General features: G+C 43.5%; 2 protein-coding genes across 4 annotated transcripts in view; both read right to left on the bottom strand.

Annotated features, from left to right (window-relative positions):
- Positions 1-592: 592 nt before the first annotated feature.
- PIN4 (peptidylprolyl cis/trans isomerase, NIMA-interacting 4) lies at positions 593-3,904 on the bottom strand. The gene is made up of 4 exons (XM_026703151.2): positions 3,802-3,904; positions 2,151-2,224; positions 1,030-1,149; positions 593-767 (listed from the first exon to the last, which is right to left on the bottom strand). The coding sequence occupies exons 1-4, from the start codon at positions 3,839-3,841 to the stop codon at positions 609-611; spliced, it is 393 nt and encodes a 130-aa protein (XP_026558936.1). The 5' UTR covers positions 3,842-3,904; the 3' UTR covers positions 593-608.
- Positions 3,905-4,294: 390 nt separating this feature from the next.
- ENOX2 (ecto-NOX disulfide-thiol exchanger 2) overlaps positions 4,295-18,240 on the bottom strand; it is a 32,552-nt gene continuing 18,606 nt past the window's right edge. For 2 of the 3 annotated variants that reach the window (XM_026702966.2, XM_026702967.2), the window contains exons 8-15: positions 16,397-16,503; positions 12,631-12,748; positions 10,420-10,601; positions 8,748-8,858; positions 7,649-7,705; positions 6,983-7,091; positions 5,771-5,856; positions 4,295-4,809 (exon numbers count right to left, since the gene is read on the bottom strand). In XM_026702966.2, coding sequence (XP_026558751.1) covers positions 4,675-4,809; positions 5,771-5,856; positions 6,983-7,091; positions 7,649-7,705; positions 8,748-8,858; positions 10,420-10,601; positions 12,631-12,748; positions 16,397-16,503 — 905 coding nt within the window. In that variant the 3' untranslated portion in view covers positions 4,295-4,674. Of the gene's footprint in view, positions 4,810-5,770; positions 5,857-5,890; positions 6,053-6,982; positions 7,092-7,648; positions 7,706-8,747; positions 8,859-10,419; positions 10,602-12,630; positions 12,749-16,396; positions 16,504-18,240 lie in introns of those variants that run through there. The other variant, XM_087941033.1, reaches the window with a different exon arrangement.

Genomic DNA, 18,240 nt, shown 5'->3' with positions numbered 1-18,240 from the left:
ATCTTTAGCGTAAAATAAACTTCATTTTTGACCGATACAACACAATTATTACCAATGCTCCGATAAAAATAATCCCCAAGCAAGACTTTGCAACAAGGAAAATGCAGGATAAATTCATCCATGAGGAGTCCTTGGTGCTCTCTGAGCTTGGTTGCTTTCTTGCAGAGGTTTCATGACTCAAAACTATCTGATGATGTTCCCTAGTTGGGTCATGAAACATCTGCAAGAAAACAACCAAGCTCAGAGAGCACCAAGGATTCATGTCAAGCTTGAGCTACAAATATTCCCCTTTATTAAATCCAAACATACATAACCACATGAATGTATGTGCACATTTGAGCTTTTGCTTTGTTTGGATAGCCAACGTAGATAATCATTCAGACTTGATATCCATTTTTGTATCACAAGCAGGTAACCAAATAAAAGAGTCAGGACAAACTGCGAAGAGCTATATAATGTGGGATAATGTTGTATAGATTGGAGCCAGTAAACCTTTCAGCTACAACACACACTGAAAGAAAAGCCAGATCTTTCTTTTATTTGCAATGCTTGAAAAGCAGAGAGAAAAATAAAGAGTCAAAAACTCCTGGCGTAGTGTCTAACATTTATTATTTCCGCCCTTCCACCATGATTATGTGATATCCAAACTTGGTTTTAACAGGGGGATCCGTGTACACTGGTTTGTCCATGCTGCTGACGGGCAAAGCAAATGCTGCTTCCTGAAAAGGCCCCACCATGGAGCCTCTGCTCATCCAGCCCAGATCTCCCTGGAAAATAAGCACAAGGGAAGGATGGAAAGGATGGTGAAAATCACCTATTCCACCCTATATAAACCCATTTGCTAGAGAATATTCTATATACATATATATGCATTAATTCAGCATTTCAGTTCTTATAGTTAAGGAACTTTAGAAACCTAAACCTGCGACAAAAGCAAGAGATTAGTCATGCCACTGGAGAAAACACTTTATTCGTCTTGAGAATTCTGCAAACGTTCTTGCTCTGGTTTGGAGAAACAAAAGAACTCACCCCTTGTCTGGCTTTGTCTTCACTATATTGTGCAGCGACCTCACTGAAGCGCACTCCAGCTTTGACCTTCTCCAAGGCTTCCAGAGCTCTGCTGTGTTTCTCACATAGAATATGCCTCACCTAAAAATAAAAAAAAAACCAACCCAAAACAGAGATTTTATATATATATATATAAGGAGGTCTTTCCACATTTAGTTTAAGAGTACTGGAGAACTGACAGCCTGGGTTTGAGACTTGAGTTCTGAGCAATGGGGTGAGCTTTTGTTTCTTGCCTCAGCTCTTGCCTACCTAGCGGTTCAAAAGCATGCAAATGTGAGTAGATAAATAGGTACCACTTCGATGGGAAGGTGAGTTCCATATGCCTTTGGCTTATAGCCATGCTGGCCAATGACCAGACTCTAGCACTGTGCCCAAAGTTAGACACAACTGAGAGGGAAATTTTACCTTTACCTTTACTCCTACAGTTACCTTCTTCTTGGTAAGCCAAGCCACAGTTCCATTCACCTCTTGCTGGCTAATTATTGATACAGTTTCTAATGCATGTTCCCAAATTATGGCTAGTTGACTAAGGATGGTGAGAGGCTAAAAAGCAAGCCACTTTAATCCAGGCTAATTGATTTCTAATTGCCAAAGAGTGCCTTTGAAGGCAGATAGTCCAAGATTCACATTTTCCATCTTCAGATAAAGAGATTGAGTAGCAAACAGGCAGAGATTTGCATTAGCAGAGCTTTATTTGGCAGTAGCATTTAAATTTAGTGATTTTTCTCTTATCCCAAAGCATTGTTCAGCTGTTGCTTATATTTTCATATAAATGTGCTGCCCACAAAACATGTAGGGAGTTGTCTATATTACTGCCAGGAGTCAAAACTGATTTGAAGAACTCAAGTCGAATATCTCTAATTTTATTTACTGAACGTAAACATATCAACACATTCAGGATATCGGGCATTGATGGGGGGGGCGGCAAATCCAGATCTCTGCCACCTTCTTTCTGAACTTTTTCCCACTCTAAAATATTTCTGGCGTTGAGAGAATGACACCTCATTCTACTCTCACACCCTGTTTGTGACTGGCATAGCATCCTTGGCTGCCACCTCAAACTGGGTGACCAGAAGACCTACCTTCACGGAACTGCCTCCTCCTTTTGGCCCCTGAGCTTTCTTGTCGGCTGTGTCACTGCCAGAAGATGCTCCTCCTTTCAAGACACAAGAGGGGAAAGCAACAGTGAATCTGGTTGGAGAATTCACCTGATTGCACCTCCATTCGCTGAATCGGATGGGCAGGGCTGGACTGGATGTTTGGGGCGCATCTGAGCTCCAGACTATCATACCTCACCTCCTGGTGGAATCAGACAGCAAGCACGAAAATGTTGCTTTGAGCTCCGAGCTCGGTTGCAAACATTTCATCCCCATTTGAGGAACATCTTCAGTGCGCTTTGGATCGTAAAACTTAACTACCAACCCGAGCTACTAATATTCAAAGACATTTCAAGCAGGAAAATGTTAGAAGAATCATGTGTCGGAAAGAAAATCCATCTGGTTCAGTTCCAAGCCGGGAGGAAGGCACTGGAAATAAAATGGAGGCTGGAGGCCAATTGGAAAGAAGGTCCGTTTATTGATGAAGCAGAACCACCAACCACATGTGATCCTGGGAGAGCTGACAAAATGCAGTAGAGAGTGGGTGGGTTTTATAACTTCTGGATTCCTATGGGATCATGTAGGGATCATGGCTGGCTCTATAGGCAAAAGGGGGAATGCAAATCCTAGGTGTTTGTCTGAGCTCATTTTGTCAACCTTTTGTTTGTTGCTTATCTGAGTTTCTGTCTTGACCCAGTCTTTCTGAATGGATTACCAAATCTGCATTTCTAAAAGCTGACCTCCTCAGTTTCTGCTTGGGGTAGGGAAACTGGGATTGGTTTCTGCCTCCCTTAAAGTTTTTTTGTATTTCTCCTTTAGGGGAAATATTTTATCCTGCCTTTTTAATATTTCTCCAAATATTTCACTCTATGGGGGGGGGGGGGCTTCCCACAATACACATGCTTGCCATCCTTTGGGGCTTCCACCACACGCACTGTTTCAACTCCTACCCTCAAAACGACGCTATAGAGCCCTGCACACCAGAACACCTAGACACGAGGACAGTTTTTTCCCGAGCACCATCACTCTACTAAACAAATAATTCCCTCAACACTGTTCAACTACTTACAAAGTCTGCACTACTATTATTGTTAATCTGCTCATCACTCCTTATCACCCATCCTCTCCCACTTGTGACTATAACCTTATTGCTTGTTATCTTTATGATTTTATTGTTTCCTAGTATGATTTGATTGCTTACTACTAACCTATGACTATTACTAAGTGTTGTATCTTATGATTCTTGAGGAATGTATTTTTTTATGTACCCTGAGAGCATATGCACCAGACAAATTCCTTGTGTCCAATCACACTTGGCCAATGAAGCTATTCTCTAATCTAATCTTCTCTTATTCTAATTCTATTTATTCTATTTCTATGCTTATTCTATTCTTTTCCTATTACTCTATTCTATTCTTTCATTCCAATATCTTATTCTATTCTAAACAAGGCGAGCCCCTTTGGCAGGCATCTGCAAGAACTACAGCTCCCATAATTCCTTGCCCGGCCACCTTAAGGCGAGACCGCATCATGCTGGCCGAGCAGAACTGGGCCGGCGGCTCCTCCTCTCACAGTAGGAGTGGGAAGCAAAAACTGGGAAAGAGAAGAAATCGCAGGCCCCGCTCCCATCTCTCACCTTTGGCCGCTTTGCCGCCGCCTTTCCCTTTCGGAGGCATCTTTTACAGGCTTCTTCCTGCCTTTCTGCAGCACGGGGGATCGGGGTCGCTTCCCTGTGACGTCATCGCACGCGACTGAGACAAGCAAGCCCCCGCCCCCCAGTCGCCTTGGGCGATGCCTGCAGGCAGACTTTTAAGTAAATGATCCCAGCATCTGAGGTGGCAAATCTGCTTTTTGCGTGTGTGTATATATTTGGCTTTTTTGGCTTTTTGGTTTTTTTGCTCTGATCACCCCAAAATGTTCCCCGTCCACCCTCAACTCCAAATTTGAACAAGTTTGAAACCTTCACTTTTTTGACACTTTTTTTTTATCTTGTAAGCGATTGACAAATCAAAATAAATAAAATAAAAATAAAAAACACATTTTCGTCGCAATGCTGCAGAAATTTCTGCTTCTAAATATTGAGCATCTCTACATTATGTGAGAGGCCAGAAGTATCTCCAAATCCCCAATAAAATTGAATATTTTATTGTATTGATTTTCTTTGAGCTGCTCTCAATGGTAAAAACATTAAACAGAGGCCTGAGTGTGTCATGTTCAAAGAAACTATTAAAACGTTTTTAGCCAATGGGAGTTGTAAAAAGTATCAAAGATCCAAAAGATAGGGTCGGTATCAACCCAAAAGTGTGCATGACAGTCCTTTGAGAAAAAAAAAAAAGGCTCGTTTGAGTAATGAACAAAGAAACAAAACAACGTCCACAAACTTACAGTCCTTAAAAACTGTCCCCCCCCCATTTTCTTGATGCAGTTCAAGGACTGGAAATTGTATCTATGTGTACTGCAAATATTGCACATTCTGTTAAAAGAGTTCAAAGGATTTCTGGCTTCGAGTTCAGGTAATCGTCTTCAATCCTTCAAAACCACAAAATTTCCATCTTTTCTCAAGGCTGGCGCCAACCCCGTTCATCTCTTGTTTGAAAGTATGCTGGAGTCCTGTCATGAGGTTTTCCACTTCAGTGGCGCAAATCTACAAAAAAAAAAAAAAGAGAAGCGGCATGTCATTAAAACTAACAAACTGGGATAAGAGCCCTTAAATTTGAGGTAGTAAAACTGCCATCAAAATCCTCTGGTTAAGTTGATTGCCATGCTAGACATCTCAATAGATTACTTTTCCTTCTGCCTTTTTAAGAACATCTTAGAATATAGAATAACAGAGTTGGATGGGACCTTGGAGGTCTTCTAGTCCAACCCCCTGGTTAGGCATGAAACCCTACACCACTTCAGACAAATGGTTATCCAACATCTTTTTTAAAAACTTCCAGCGTTGGAGCATTTACCACTTCTGGAGACAAGTTGTTCCGCTGATCAATTGTTCTGTCACGAAATTTCTTTTTCAGATCTTCTTTACAGAATGGTACTAGGTGATGAAAAGTAGCCCCTCTCTATTGTTTAACTTAGGAGGAGGTGCAAACTCAGTCCATAGGGATTCAGGCACACAGTTTGCATTACAGGTAGTCCTCAATTTCCAACGATTTGTTTAGTGACTGTTACTGAAAACAGTAACTTACAATCGATTTTCATACGACTGTTGCAGTACCCCCAGGTCACGTGATCCAAATTCAGAAGCTTGGCACGTGCTTCATATTTATGACGTCCCCAAGGTCACGTGATTCCCTTTTGAGACTTTCTGACAAGCAAAATCAATGGGGAAGCCAGATTCACTCAACAAATGTGTTACTAACTCAACCCCTGCAGTGATTCGCTTAACAATGGTGGCAAGAAAGGTCGTAAAAATGGGGCAACACTCACTTCACAAGTGTCTTGCTTAGCAACATCGATTTGAGGCTCAACTGTGGTCATAAGCCGAGGACTACTTGTTCTTGGCTCAAGATGAACCACACAATGGAAAAGAAGCAGAAAAAGGCTCTTTGGAATGCATCTAAAAGGTAGCCAAGAACACCTAGAGGTTTACATTTTAATGTACGTACCTTACTGTCCAGGCGCTGGAGGTAAGAACAGATGTATTCAATGCTTGCCCCAAAAGGATGAACATGCAGAAAAGTTGAGATGATCCCTAAAAAAATTGGGGAGGGTGTTACTCCCAAGAGATGGAGATGGCAGCACAGAACACACCGTAATGTCTTACAAGAGCCTTGCCATATTTTGAAACGCGAAGTAGGAAAGGTTGCAGTCACAAGCCATTCTGTGCACAGAACAGCTGCTTTAAGATGATCTGGGCCAGGGCTGAAACATGCTCAACCTGTCTTGCTCTATAGATGGAATAAAATGGATTCAGATTGTTAATCTGGTTGGAAGGGATCTTGTATCAGGTCATCTAGTCCAACCCCCTGCCCAAGCAGAAGACCCTACACCATTTTTGACAAATGGCAGTCCAGTCTCTTCTTGAAAGCCTCCAGTGATGAAGCTCCCACAACTTCTGTTCCATAGGTTGATTGTTCTCATTGTTAGAAAATTTCTCCTTATTTCCAGGTTGAATCTCTCCTTGGTCAGTTTCCATCCATTATTCCTTGTCTGGCCTTTGGGTGCCTTGGAAAATAGATTGTCCCCTTCCTCCTCTCTGTGTCAGCCCCTCAAATATTGGAAGACTGCTATCCTGTCTCCCCTGGTCCTTCTCTTCCCTAGACTAGCCATGCCCAGTTCCTGCAACCGTTCATCGTATGTTTTAGCCTCCAGTCTCCTAATCATCCTGGTTGCTCTTCTCTGCACTCTTTCTAGAGCCTCAACATCTTTTCATAGCTTCTGCCAACCTAGAAATCATGTAAAAAAATACGAGTAGAAAAATAAGAACCACTTTGATGGGAAGGTAACAGCATTCCACGTGCCTTTGTGCATTTAGTCATGCCTTCCACATGACCACAGAGACGTCTTCGTACAGCGCTGGCTCTTCGGCTTCATAATGGAGATGAGCACTGCCCCTAGAGCCAGAAACGGCTAGCACATATGTGTGAGGGGAACCTTTACCCTTCCCTTTTAACCAAAACCGGATGCATTATTCTAAGTGTGGTTCCACAGGCTTTGCCTTCAGGATATGTTCAGTCGGATTCAGATCCCTGGTGGTTTCTCTTGATCAGTGTGTGGACCTCTCAGAGCTAACTAAATAGTGCTTTAAGCAAGGCATCTTCCGATGGTCCTAATTTAAATCTAAACTTCCAAGTGTCCAGCAGCTCAGGAGTCCTTACCCACTAGTAAAGCGTCCCTCTCCAATCTTAAAGGGTGGCAGTGAAGTCCTTTCTCAAGTAGTCTTTCCTTCTCTGGACTCTTGGAGCAAATGTTTGACAAGCCACTGTCCTAAAAGAAATTAAGGGGACCAATAAAAGAGTCCATCAACAGTCAACATCCAGATAAGCAGGGATTAACACCAGACAAACAATCAAACAGTATCCAAATGAAGGAACTACTAAGCAGAAAACCACACACTCTGCAATACAAGCAGGGCAACCTACTGTATATAAAAAGGGAGCAAACTCCATTCTCAATAGCACTGATGATGTTACTTAGCTGGGTAATGAAATGTCTGCAAGGAACAATCAAACTCAAGAGAGCAACAAGAACCTCACAGAATCAAGAGTAATCAATATGTTGACCAAGACTTGTCTCTTAACCACACGTTGATTTTTTAATTGTGCTCTGCAGTCATTGGAATAACTATACTGCCACAGGCAATTAACTTAAAGGACATCCCTTAAAAAACGGGCTGGAGGAAGAAGCAACTTCATATTTCACTCCCAGTTGAAATTCTCATTCTTTCTCACACAGAATAACAAAAAATATATCTGGTGCAATGGAACCGCAATGCAAAGAGTATGGTAAGTACTATCACGCATAATGTTCAGGAGGCAACCTACTTGATCTTTAGCTTCCATTGAGTCTTTCTCTCTGTCAGATCCAGCTGCCAGGTCTTGCTGCATTGGAAAAAGGAAAAGTTATAATCTCTGGAGTGTATAATTCTTCATGCAAGATCCTTTTGCCTTCTTGATGATTCAAATATCCTGAGCTTTGTTGCCAGGTTTAATAAGGAGTTTACCAGTAAGTTAACTTGCTAGTTTAAGGAAACAAAGCTGGCATAGCAGCTAATCTTTTTCGAAGTACATGTGTGCAGGGACCTTCTTAGTTGTGCTAATGACTTGGTTGGTTTAGATTTTCATTTTTGTAATGTTTGTAATTGTTTTCATTTTATTTGAATTCTGTTTGCCACCCAGAATTCCTTGTTGAGATAGGCAGCTGAGAAGCACTGTATAAAAAGGCAAGCTGGTATAAAATGCAATGTTGCTCTGAGACAAAACTAAGATTTATTTATATGGAAAATATCCAAATTCTCCAATGAAAATTCAAAAAGTCATTTAAAATATTGTAACTGACAGGCATTTAAGTGTTGCTGTACTCAAATAATCAGGCATATGAAATGTCTGCATTTATCCAAACTGAAAATTTCCTTGGCACAGAATTTAGACTATTGGTATGCAGTTTTTAAATTCATTCTTTCTTTCTTTCTTTCTTTTCTTCCTTCCTTCCTTCCTTCCTTCCTTCCTTCCTTCCTTCCTTCCTTCCTTCCTTCCTTCCTTCCTTCTCTCTCTCTTTCTTCTCTTTTCTTTCGGACAACTACTTTTCAGAATACTTTGCCAATTTCCACGTGCTTGATTACTCCTCATATATTTAAAACCATACTCTTTGAAATCTCAAGGGAACAGAAGGGAACATTGCAAAATTATTTGTTTTGAGCAAAACTGTATAATGGACTATTTTAGACCTCCATCATTAGACGCTACTACCTATCTGTGACAGCCTCCTCTTTCAAAAAATCAGAGAAGGCCACTGTCCAAAGCAATGAAGCCTGTACGATTGTAATGGCTGGCTGGGGAATTCTGTTGACGTCCACATATTTTAAAATTGCCATGGTCAAGAAGCAGCGCCGTAAGAGCATCAATAGCTAAGAACAATTTGTACCTTTTCCTTCTTCAGTCTCTCAAGCAATTGGTCAAGCTGAATTTTTTCTTCTTTCGCTTTTTCCAGTTCAGCTTCTCTTCTTTCACAGTCTTCCTGCAGTTTCTGAAGATGCTGAAAGGGAGGAAATGCACTTCAGCAATGTTCTACTAATATTACTACTACTCCATGTAGTATTTTAAGACAGTCCCGACCCAGGCAATTGCAAAAGTTAAATAATGCACAAATAAACAGAGCAAAGGCCAAGCTTAGCTCTAGAGGTGATTACATCTCAATCTCAGGAAGACTCAACCTTCTTTTCCTCTTTCCTGTGCTTGCTTTTATTTTAAATTATCTTCTTTTTTGATGAAGACTTGGGGAGAAGTCAAGCGTTTGCCTACTGCAGTGTGTCATCTGAGTTGGTCCTTTAAAAAGGAACAGGCCAACTGTACCTTTTATTTGGTTCAGTTCAATTTACTTTATTGATCAACCCTTGGGTCATATCAAAGTGGAAAGTTCCAGAGACAAATTATTATTAAAATCCGATAAAAACAATTCAAAATGGAATTGGAATAAAATATGATTTAAAATGAAATTGGAATAAAATACAATTTAAAATGAAATTGGAATAAAATACAATTTAAAATGAAATTGGAATAAAATACAATTTAAAATGAAATTGGAATAAAATACAATAATTTAATAGAGATAAATAAATAAAATATGACAAAATTATATTTCAGTGTCACCCCTACAATCTACCTCAATCAGTCCACATATGCCAGTTTCAACCAAACCATTTTGTTTAAGTACTGTGCTGCGTTAAATGTTATTTTCCGATTCTGGCCTTTTATTTGGGAAAGGTTACAAGTAACTCCTTGACTTACAACCGAGCCCAACATTTCTGTTGCTAAGCAAGGCAGCTGTTAAATGAATTTTTCCTCATTTTATGACCTTTCTTGCTACAGTTGATAAGTGAATCTGGCTCCCCCATTGACTCTGCTTATTAGAAGATCGCAAAACGTGATCAAATGACCCCCGGGACACTGCAACTGTCATAAATAGGAGTCAGTTGCCAAGTGTCTGAATTTTGATCATGTTTTTAAGGTATTGAAATTTAAGAGCTGACCAGTTGCTGTAAGGCTGATGCACTGAGGATGAATCAGCATAGTGTGGGTATTGCCCTTTTAAGACAAAGAATGGATCCACAGAAGTCTTTACCTTTTTAAGAGGTGTATATATAAAGGCAGCCATTAGAGGGCATGTTTTTCTCTCCTTGTGTCCTGTATCCATTGCAGAGTTCTCCGTGTAGAGATAAGAAGACTGATTGCTTGTCAGGTATTTGCCTACCACGTATATTTCTGTATATGTCTTGTATATAAACCACTGTTAAATGTCTAAGTCTCTGTGTGCTGTGTTTTGCTCCTGGGTTGTCTCACAATAGTAATCACACTGCAAACGCTTTGACACAAGTGACCATGAGGATGCTGCAATGCTTGTGTGAAAAATCGTCATGTCGTTTTTTTTCAGTGCCGTTGTAACTTTGTACGGTTACTAAATGAATCATTGTAAGCCAAGGACTACCTGGACATGTCTCCCAAGGAGATAAGCTTGGGCTCCAAGGACAGGACAGAGAGGAACCATTCAAGCATGACAAGAGAAGAGAGGCCCCTCCTCCCCCACTCCCCTTCCCCACCTGCTGCATTCCTTGTAAAGTCTGCTGGAGGATTTTCAGCTGCTGGTCCTTGCTGGACTCATCTTCTCGCCCGGCTCTGCCCTGCTCCTGCTTCAAGAGCTCGACTTCGTTTCGGTAGGCATCCAGCTGGCACCGTAAGCTGTTGTTTTCTTCCTTCAGTGCCTCTGTTTGTGAAACTAAAACTGGGACGGAGGAAGAGAGAAATCCGAGGTGAGCTAGTTTGGCTTCTCACACAGCTCAGCTCAGAATTCCACCCCGTGCAAATATCTTTTAGGTGGTCTTCTTCTAAGCCACGGTGGCGCAGTGGTTAGAATGCAGTACTGCAGGCTACTTCTGCTGCCTGCCGTCTGCCTGCAATTTGGCAGTTCGAACCTCACCAGGCTCAAGGTTGGCTCAGCCTTGCATCCTTCCGAGGTCGGTGAAATGAGGACCCAGATTGTTGGGGGCAATAGGCTAACTTTGTAAACTGCTTAGAGAGGGCTGCAAAACACTGTAAAGTGGTATATAAGTGCTATTGCTTGTACTGACCTAGGCGTCACAAAATCACAAAGCAGACTCCTTGTTCTGACAAAACCCCTTTTTATTTGACTAATGTGAATTCCTATCATCCAGCAAAGCCCCAGCAAACAGTCTTTCAAGGGTAAATTGCAACCACAGACCTTATCAGGTTTGGAGAGCTGCCAGGTTGATAGCTTCCAAGTGCAACGCTGTACAAGGATATACCTGGCAAGGAGTCTCTGAGAGTCACGAACAGATCTTCACACTAATTAAATGAACTAATTGTCTCCTGCAAACACCACTCCCCTTTGGCTCTTTATTCCCTATGGGAGGGCCATTCACCGTCTACCTGTGCCTTTACTCCTGAGCTGGCCCTTGTTCCTTAACTGTTCCCTTCCCCTGGCAGATATGTGCATGTGCACACTGGGAACAGGCTCCAGCTGTTCTTCTGTCCCGCTGATCTTAGACTCCGAAGGCAGCAGATATCTGTCGGACAGCCCTGGCCCCATCTCTGCCTCTGATGCAGAGCACTCATCAGAGCCTTCCCCAGATTCCAGGACTGGCCCATCTTCCTCCCAACCTCCTCACTGTCCGAGTCTGCCGCCAGCTCCCCTGGCCGCTGGCAGGCCACAACATTGCTAAACCAGTCTATCCCAAGCAGGGGGGCGGTCCTTCAAATGGGAGAACCAATTCCCAGAATGCTCAGTAGCCCTACTGGCAGGGGAATTCTGGGAGCTAAAAGTCTGGACACCATCATATAAAGTGTGGCTGTCGTAAGAGACTTCATTCTATTATCGTTTGTTGCACGTGTGATGTTAATGTAGCTGACCCAATTGGACTTCGTAGGATTCTATTAGGCCTACACCTATTTTATATTCGTGCCTGAGCTGTTTTAATACGCCAGCACAAATCAGCTTATCATATTTATCTCAAGACTTGGAAACAACAGTATTACCATCAAGAAACAAAGCATTTTTCTACGGCCCATCCCTGACGTTCCTCTATGACCGTAAGTGCAATTCTCCAGCTGCATTTCAACATTCCATACTTTAAACCTGATTTGTAAAATGTATAAATCTGTAAAATTCAGATACATTGCTCAGGTAGATCCCCTGTAATGTGTGTGTGTGTGATGGACCCATCGTGAATTATTATATAACACACATAGATGTCTATGAAGATTCATCCAATACATGGTTGTCCGCAAGGCGCTTTTTTTGAAAGGCAACTGGACTTTCTCTCTTTTTCCTTGAAGACAATTTGCTCCTCATCCAAGGAGCTTCTTCGGTTCTGACTGAACAGTGGAGAACGGAAGGATTTATATTCCTTGCAGTCCTCTGGTCCTCAGTGTTCGCCCTGAGAGTCGTTAAAGCCACGTGGAGGTTTATCTGTGCCCTTTGCACCTGAATAGTGCAAATGGACGTGGAACCTTTTTGGAACCTCCGAAAGGAAAGGTGAAAAAGTTGCCTTTTGAAAAACACCTCTGGGAAAACATGCTGTGAAATTAAACCAATTAACCCAGTATCTTATCTAATATTTCAGTAAAGGTTACTTGGAGGCTAAATAACCAAAAATTGTGTTACCTTAGCTCTGTAAGGTAACTTTGTCTTTTATAGGAATAATTCTACTTATCGCACATGCATAGCTGGATTTTGCTTAATAGAATTAGGCCATCTTCCCCTTTTTTTTACACTGCAAGCGTTCCATGGATACCTGACTCTTCAGTTTCTTTGATCTCGGGTGATTCTGCTTCTTCATCATCATCAGACATCTCCATTGCTTCCTCTCGGCGAATGTCCATCAGTTCATCGTTGTGAAGGTTACGGAGTTCCTAAGATTTAAAAGGCATTATTTTTTTTTAAAAAAAATGCTTCTTATGAGCCACTTTGGGTCTAGTCCATCATGAAAAAGAGCATATAAACTGAACCAGTTCGACTCATTCCAGGTATTCCTCATAGATTCCAATAAAAACCTATCTTACTCCAAAATAAAAGTCACTTCGACAACAACAGGAATGCTTTGCTTTTTCTGTTTATGCTACAGAGCAGTCTGGCCTTGGTGAAAACTGATTTTCGTTTGATCGGCCTCCCTTGTCACAACTGGGCTTGTCACATGTTGGGAATCTAATGCTTTCCCATGCTGGCTGGGAATGATGGAAGGTGTGGTTCCATACATATGGAAAGCCCCAGGCTAAAGAAGGTAGCACAAAGAGGTGTCTTTACAAACATTACTGCAGAACAAGGTATATTTACTCCAATATGTGAATACCCTGTTTAGATTTTTACAGACAGCCTTACAACAAAATAATAGGAAGGTGTTCTAGGTTCCTTTTTATTCTGCATTCGAACGAGCATCAGATGCCATAATGAACAGAGGCTTTGGGGAATATAGGCTCCGATTCAGAGATGGTATTCAGCCAGTTCTGGAGAACCGGTAGCGGAAATTTTGAGTGGCTCGGAGAACTGGCAAATCCCACCTCTGACTGGCCCTACCCATGTCTATCCTCTGCCGCCCGAGTCCCACCTGATGGGCTGGGTCTTCTTTGGTTGCCCTGAACAGGAGAACGGAGCTGGAAAGCAGGTTAGCGAGGTGCAGAGGGAATGGGGATTTTGCAGTAACCTTCCCCCAAGAGTCAGGAGGGAATGGAGATTTTGCAGTAATCCTCCCCCAGGAGTGGGGAGGGAATGGGGATTTTGCAGTATCCTTCCCCTGCCACACCCCCAAGCCACAGCACGTCTCCCCAACCCAGGCCCAAAGAACTGGTAGTAAAAAAATTTGAATCCCACTACTGCTGTTATTCTATAAATATCCAGCTTAGATACGGAGGCTCCATCTGGTTTAGTAGGCTTATCTCAGAGCAAGCTCTCCCGAGACCTCCAGAAGGTTTGGATTACAGCGGGGTTTTTTTAAAAATTAAACCAAAGTATCAATTCTGAAACTGGCCTGACTGAGGCCATCTTTGAGGCTTCAGTGTTGCCACAATGGAGATTGTGGGTTAGGGAGGGGGAATAGAGACAGCTGCCCCATTTGTAGCCAAAACAAAATGGTTTCCTCTAGGAACCAAGAACATTCCCACAGGTGGCCGAAGAGAGGAGGAGCGATGTCACTAAGCAACCGGAAAGCACCCTGACTGGACCATGTGACTGATTGTTTGGGAAAATGGGGGAAAACTTTTACTTTGAATCAAGTGAAAACTGTGGGACCTTTTAGAGTCGGTTTTCACCAGTCTGTGCCAATACGATAACGCCAATAAAACGGTTCTTTAAGGAATCTACCTGCCTCAGAGTTCTGTTTGCTATGGGTCTATTACTTGAAACCCTGACAATAAACTGACTCTCCCGGCTCCAACTGGAGCCCCTCTCCAGGGTCCTGAATCCTGCTGCTCAACCGTCTACTCAGGGAAGATGGCGAGATGGAGAACGGCGAGATGGAGGACGCAAGGATTATAAGAGAGTAGGTCAAAACATCTCTGCTTAATCATTTCTGATCAGCGGCAGCTTCCCAAAGTTTCAGGCAAGTATTTTTTTTTTTTGCTCCCAGCTTTCATAAGGCAGCACGTACGCACACACATAAACACAAACACAGCCATGCACAACTCAAAACTTTTCTTTCAGCACAGAATCAAATAATCGGGGAAGAGGGGAAAATGCTATTGTTGTTTTAAAATTCCTCATGCAAAAAAAGGTGCCAGATATTCTAAATTGGGGCTGGAAACCCTTAGAATGTCACTTGGCATACAGGATCGATTTAAAAAAAATAAAAATAACAGCACCGTCACTGGGGAACTGCTATCCAGAGAGGAACCTTCTGATCTGCTGTTTTTCCACCCTGCTTTTCACTCCAAAGGCATCTCTTTTTCAAAACATTCAGCTAATCCTCTACTGTCACTGGATTTGGACCTTACAGCCCATGTTCCATTGTGCTTTTTATTTTTATTTTGTTTTAAATGGCATTAAAATATCGATCGGGGGAAGGAAAGTTGGTTGTTTCACTTGTTTTGAAGAACAACAGGTAAGTCCCAAATATTTTTGTGGAAAAAAAAAGAGAGATATGAAAAGGTTCAGGTATCAGAATATTAATTCCCTTCTAGAGTGGATCCATATTTCACTTAGTTTCAATTCCCACTGAACTTTTACTGAAATAAAAAGAGTGAATTCTTACTGGATGAAGCCTCGCCCTGAAGGCAGGTTACCTGTCGGACAACTTACCTGAACTCTCTGTTGACTGCAATCAACGTCTTTGTTCTATTATGTGATCATTTGAGTGGTTTGGATCTTTTCCCCTCCCAGCGATCAGCTCTACAGGTATGGATCCTTCTGAGGCTGGATGGACAGCTGTCACTGTGACCTGGCCGTCAGAGATGCTTCCTTTGGCAAAACTGACCGAATAAGGGTTTGCACAACCCACTTAACCAGGTCGCTTACAACCCTAGGGGCTGCATTCAGATGACGGCATGTCCAGCTTGGCATCTGTCTGTTCAATGCAGGGGTCGGATTCTACCGGTTCAGCCCAGTTCGGGCGAACTACTAGCTCCAAAGATCAGCTGGGAGTCAACCGGTTTGCTCCAATGATCAGCTGTTGTTTTATTTCCAGGTTTTCTAGCTCAGCTCTCCGCGCGACACACTGAGTGTCAGCTGTTTTACACACAGGGAGGTGAGTTGCAAATGCTGTATGTGTGATTGCTTACCGAACCGGTTGTTACACCCACCCCTGGTTGAATGGCTTAGCTCCGTGATGGCGAACCTATGGCACGCATGCCGCAGATGGCACGTAGACCCATTTGCGCTAGCACGTGAGCCTCAGGCAAACTTACCTCACTGCACATGCATGCGCCTCACAGCTGATTTTCGGCTTGTTTGAGGCCTTTTTCGACCTCTCAAGAGGCTTGAGGAAAGCCTTTGCAGGTCAAAAAATAGGCTCATTTCATCACTTCCTGTATTTCCGGAAATACCAGAAGTGACAAAACGGGCCCATTTTTCAGACTGCAGAGGCTTTCATCAAGCCTCTAGGAGGCCGAAAAAGGCCTCAAACGAACCAAAAATCAGCTGCGAAGTGCAGTGTAGGTAAGGGGGAGGCAGCGGCGGGGGGAATTGTGCGTGCATACACAGGGGGCATGGAGGGGGCGTGCATTGCCTTCTGGGTGTTGGCACATGAGCGCGCATGCACAATTTTTGGCACAGGAGCCCCAAAAGGTTAGCCACCACTGGCTTAGCTTGATGCTTGTACCCTAGCTGTATTGATTCGCTTACGGAATTGTGTAAAATCCCAAACTACAGGGGAAGGCATGGCAGAGCTTGGGCAATACGCTGACTGTGGAACCCACGTAGAGAGGCCTTTAAAGCATTACAAAGTGGTATATAAGTCTAAGCGCTACTGGTTCTGTGTGCTGCCACTTACCTTGCAGGCCTAGGGTTGACCACGTCCCTCTTTTACAAGCCAACCTAGAGGCGCTAGGAGAAACACCCCAGAAGGTACCCACCTCAGCTTGCTTGCACCACACGCTGATGTTCTTACGCTGCGCTTTCGTGAAATGGTCCCAGGCCTTTTGTTTGCAGGCAGAATGGTACACGGCCACAATCTGCTCGACTGCAGGTTTCAAAATCAGCAGGCAAAACCGGGCCACAATATCATCCAAAGGGGGATGGGCGGAAGGGGGCAAGAAAAAGGAGTAAAGGAGTAAGAAAGCGCAATGTTTTTTTGTTTTTTTTTAAAGGACGTTGTTAGAGAAGGTGGAGTCCCCGGGAGAGGAAAAAAAAAATATATATATATATATATATCCGGTGTTGCAGAGGTAGCAGCGTTGCCAGCAGCAGCAAAAGCAACAGCACGGAGCACCTGTAGGGTTTTGATTCGAGTGGGTTCGGTCCAATCCAGGAGATGCCAAAAAGGGGTTACGGAAGAGGAATGGAAGAGGAGGAAGGGGAGGAGGAGGAGAAAGAGAAGGAATAGAAGATGGGGTTATGGAGGAGGTAGAAGAGGAGCAGGAGGAGCAGGAAGAGATGGAGATAAAGAAGGAATGGAAGGTGAGGGGGAGAAGAAGGAAGAGAAGGAGAAGGAATGGAAGAAGGAGTAAAGGAGGAGGTAGAGGAGGAGTAGGAAGAGAAAGAGATGGAGAAGGAATGGGAGGAGAAGGAAGAGAAGAAGGAATGGAAGAAGGAGTGAAGGAGGAGGAGCAGGAAGAGATGGAGATGAAGAAGGAATGGAAGACGAGCGGGAGGGGGAGAAGAAGGAAGAGGAGGAGAAGGAATGGAAGAAGGAGTAAAGGAGGAGGTAGAGGAGGAGTAGGAAGAGAAGGAGGGGGAGAAGGTGGATGAGGAGGAAGAGAAAGAGATGGAGAAGGAATGGGAGGAGAAGGAAGAGAAGAAAGAATGGAAGAAGGAGTGAAGGAGGAGGAGGAGCAGGAAGAGATGGAGATGAAGAAGGAATGGAAGACGAGTGGGAGGGGGAGAAGAAGGAAGAGGAGGAGAAGGAATGGAAGAAGGAGTAAAGGAGGAGGTAGAGGAGGAGTAGGAAGAGAAGGAGGGGGAGAAGGTGGATGAGGAGGAAGAGAAAGAGATGGAGAAGGAATGGGAGGAGAAGGAAGAGAAGAAAGAATGGAAGAAGGAGTGAAGGAGGAGGAGGAGCAGGAAGAGATGGAGATGAAGAAGGAATGGAAGGCGAGGGGGAGAAGAAGGAAGAGAAGGAGAAGGAATGGAAGAAGGAGTAAAGGAGGAGGTAGAGGAGGAGGAGCAGGAAGAGAAGGAGAAGGAGGGGGAGAAGGTGGATGAGGAGGAAGAGAAAGAGATGGAGAAGGAATGGGAGGAGAAGGAAGAGAAGAAGGAATGGAAGAAGGAGTGGAGGAGGAGGAGGAGCAGGAAGAGATGGAGATGAAGAAGGAATGGAAGAGGAGAAAGAAGGGAAGAGGAGGAGGTAAGGAAAATAATGTATGGGAAAAGGAAGGCAGGGTGTCTCTGAAAACAGAAGAGGTAGGAAAAGTTATATGCCCCCAAACAATCTGGGTCCTCATTTTACCCACCTCGGAAAGATGGAAGGCTGAGTCAACCTTCAGCCAGTCAGGGTCGAACTGCAATGGAGGGCTGTAGCCTGCAATGCTGCATTCTACCCACTGCCCCATCAGGGCTGAATGGAGGGCTGTAGCCACTCTTTGTAGATCTTGGGAGGTGGATTCCGGGGGGAGAACAGGAGTGAAAAACCGCATAGCATCGCCAAGGGTGGAGATAGCATTAAAGGACCAGAATAAGGTTCAGAACATGGAAAAGGAGAATTGGGGGGGTGGGGGGGTGAGATACAGCAGAATTACATTACCTGGAAGCCTCAAACCTG

Source organism: Pseudonaja textilis, chromosome 12 (assembly GCF_049901715.1).
Source record: "Pseudonaja textilis isolate UNSWEBS1 chromosome 12, rPseTex1.2, whole genome shotgun sequence".
In the NCBI taxonomy this organism is placed as follows: domain Eukaryota; kingdom Metazoa; phylum Chordata; class Lepidosauria; order Squamata; family Elapidae; genus Pseudonaja; species Pseudonaja textilis.
Note: the sequence above shows the minus strand (reverse complement) of the source record. Positions and strands in the feature narration are given on the sequence as shown.

Excerpts from the sequence above, each read along its gene's own strand:
- PIN4 (XM_026703151.2), bottom strand. The coding sequence starts at position 3,841 with ATGCCTCCGAAAGGGAAAGGCGGCGGCAAAGCGGCCAAAG. Across the intron at positions 2,225-3,801 it reads CGGCGGCAAAGCGGCCAAAG|GAGGAGCATCTTCTGGCAGT; the intron begins GTGAGAGATGGG and ends GTGTCTTGAAAG. Across the intron at positions 768-1,029 it reads AAGACAAAGCCAGACAAGGG|GGAGATCTGGGCTGGATGAG; the intron begins GTGAGTTCTTTT and ends CTTATTTTCCAG.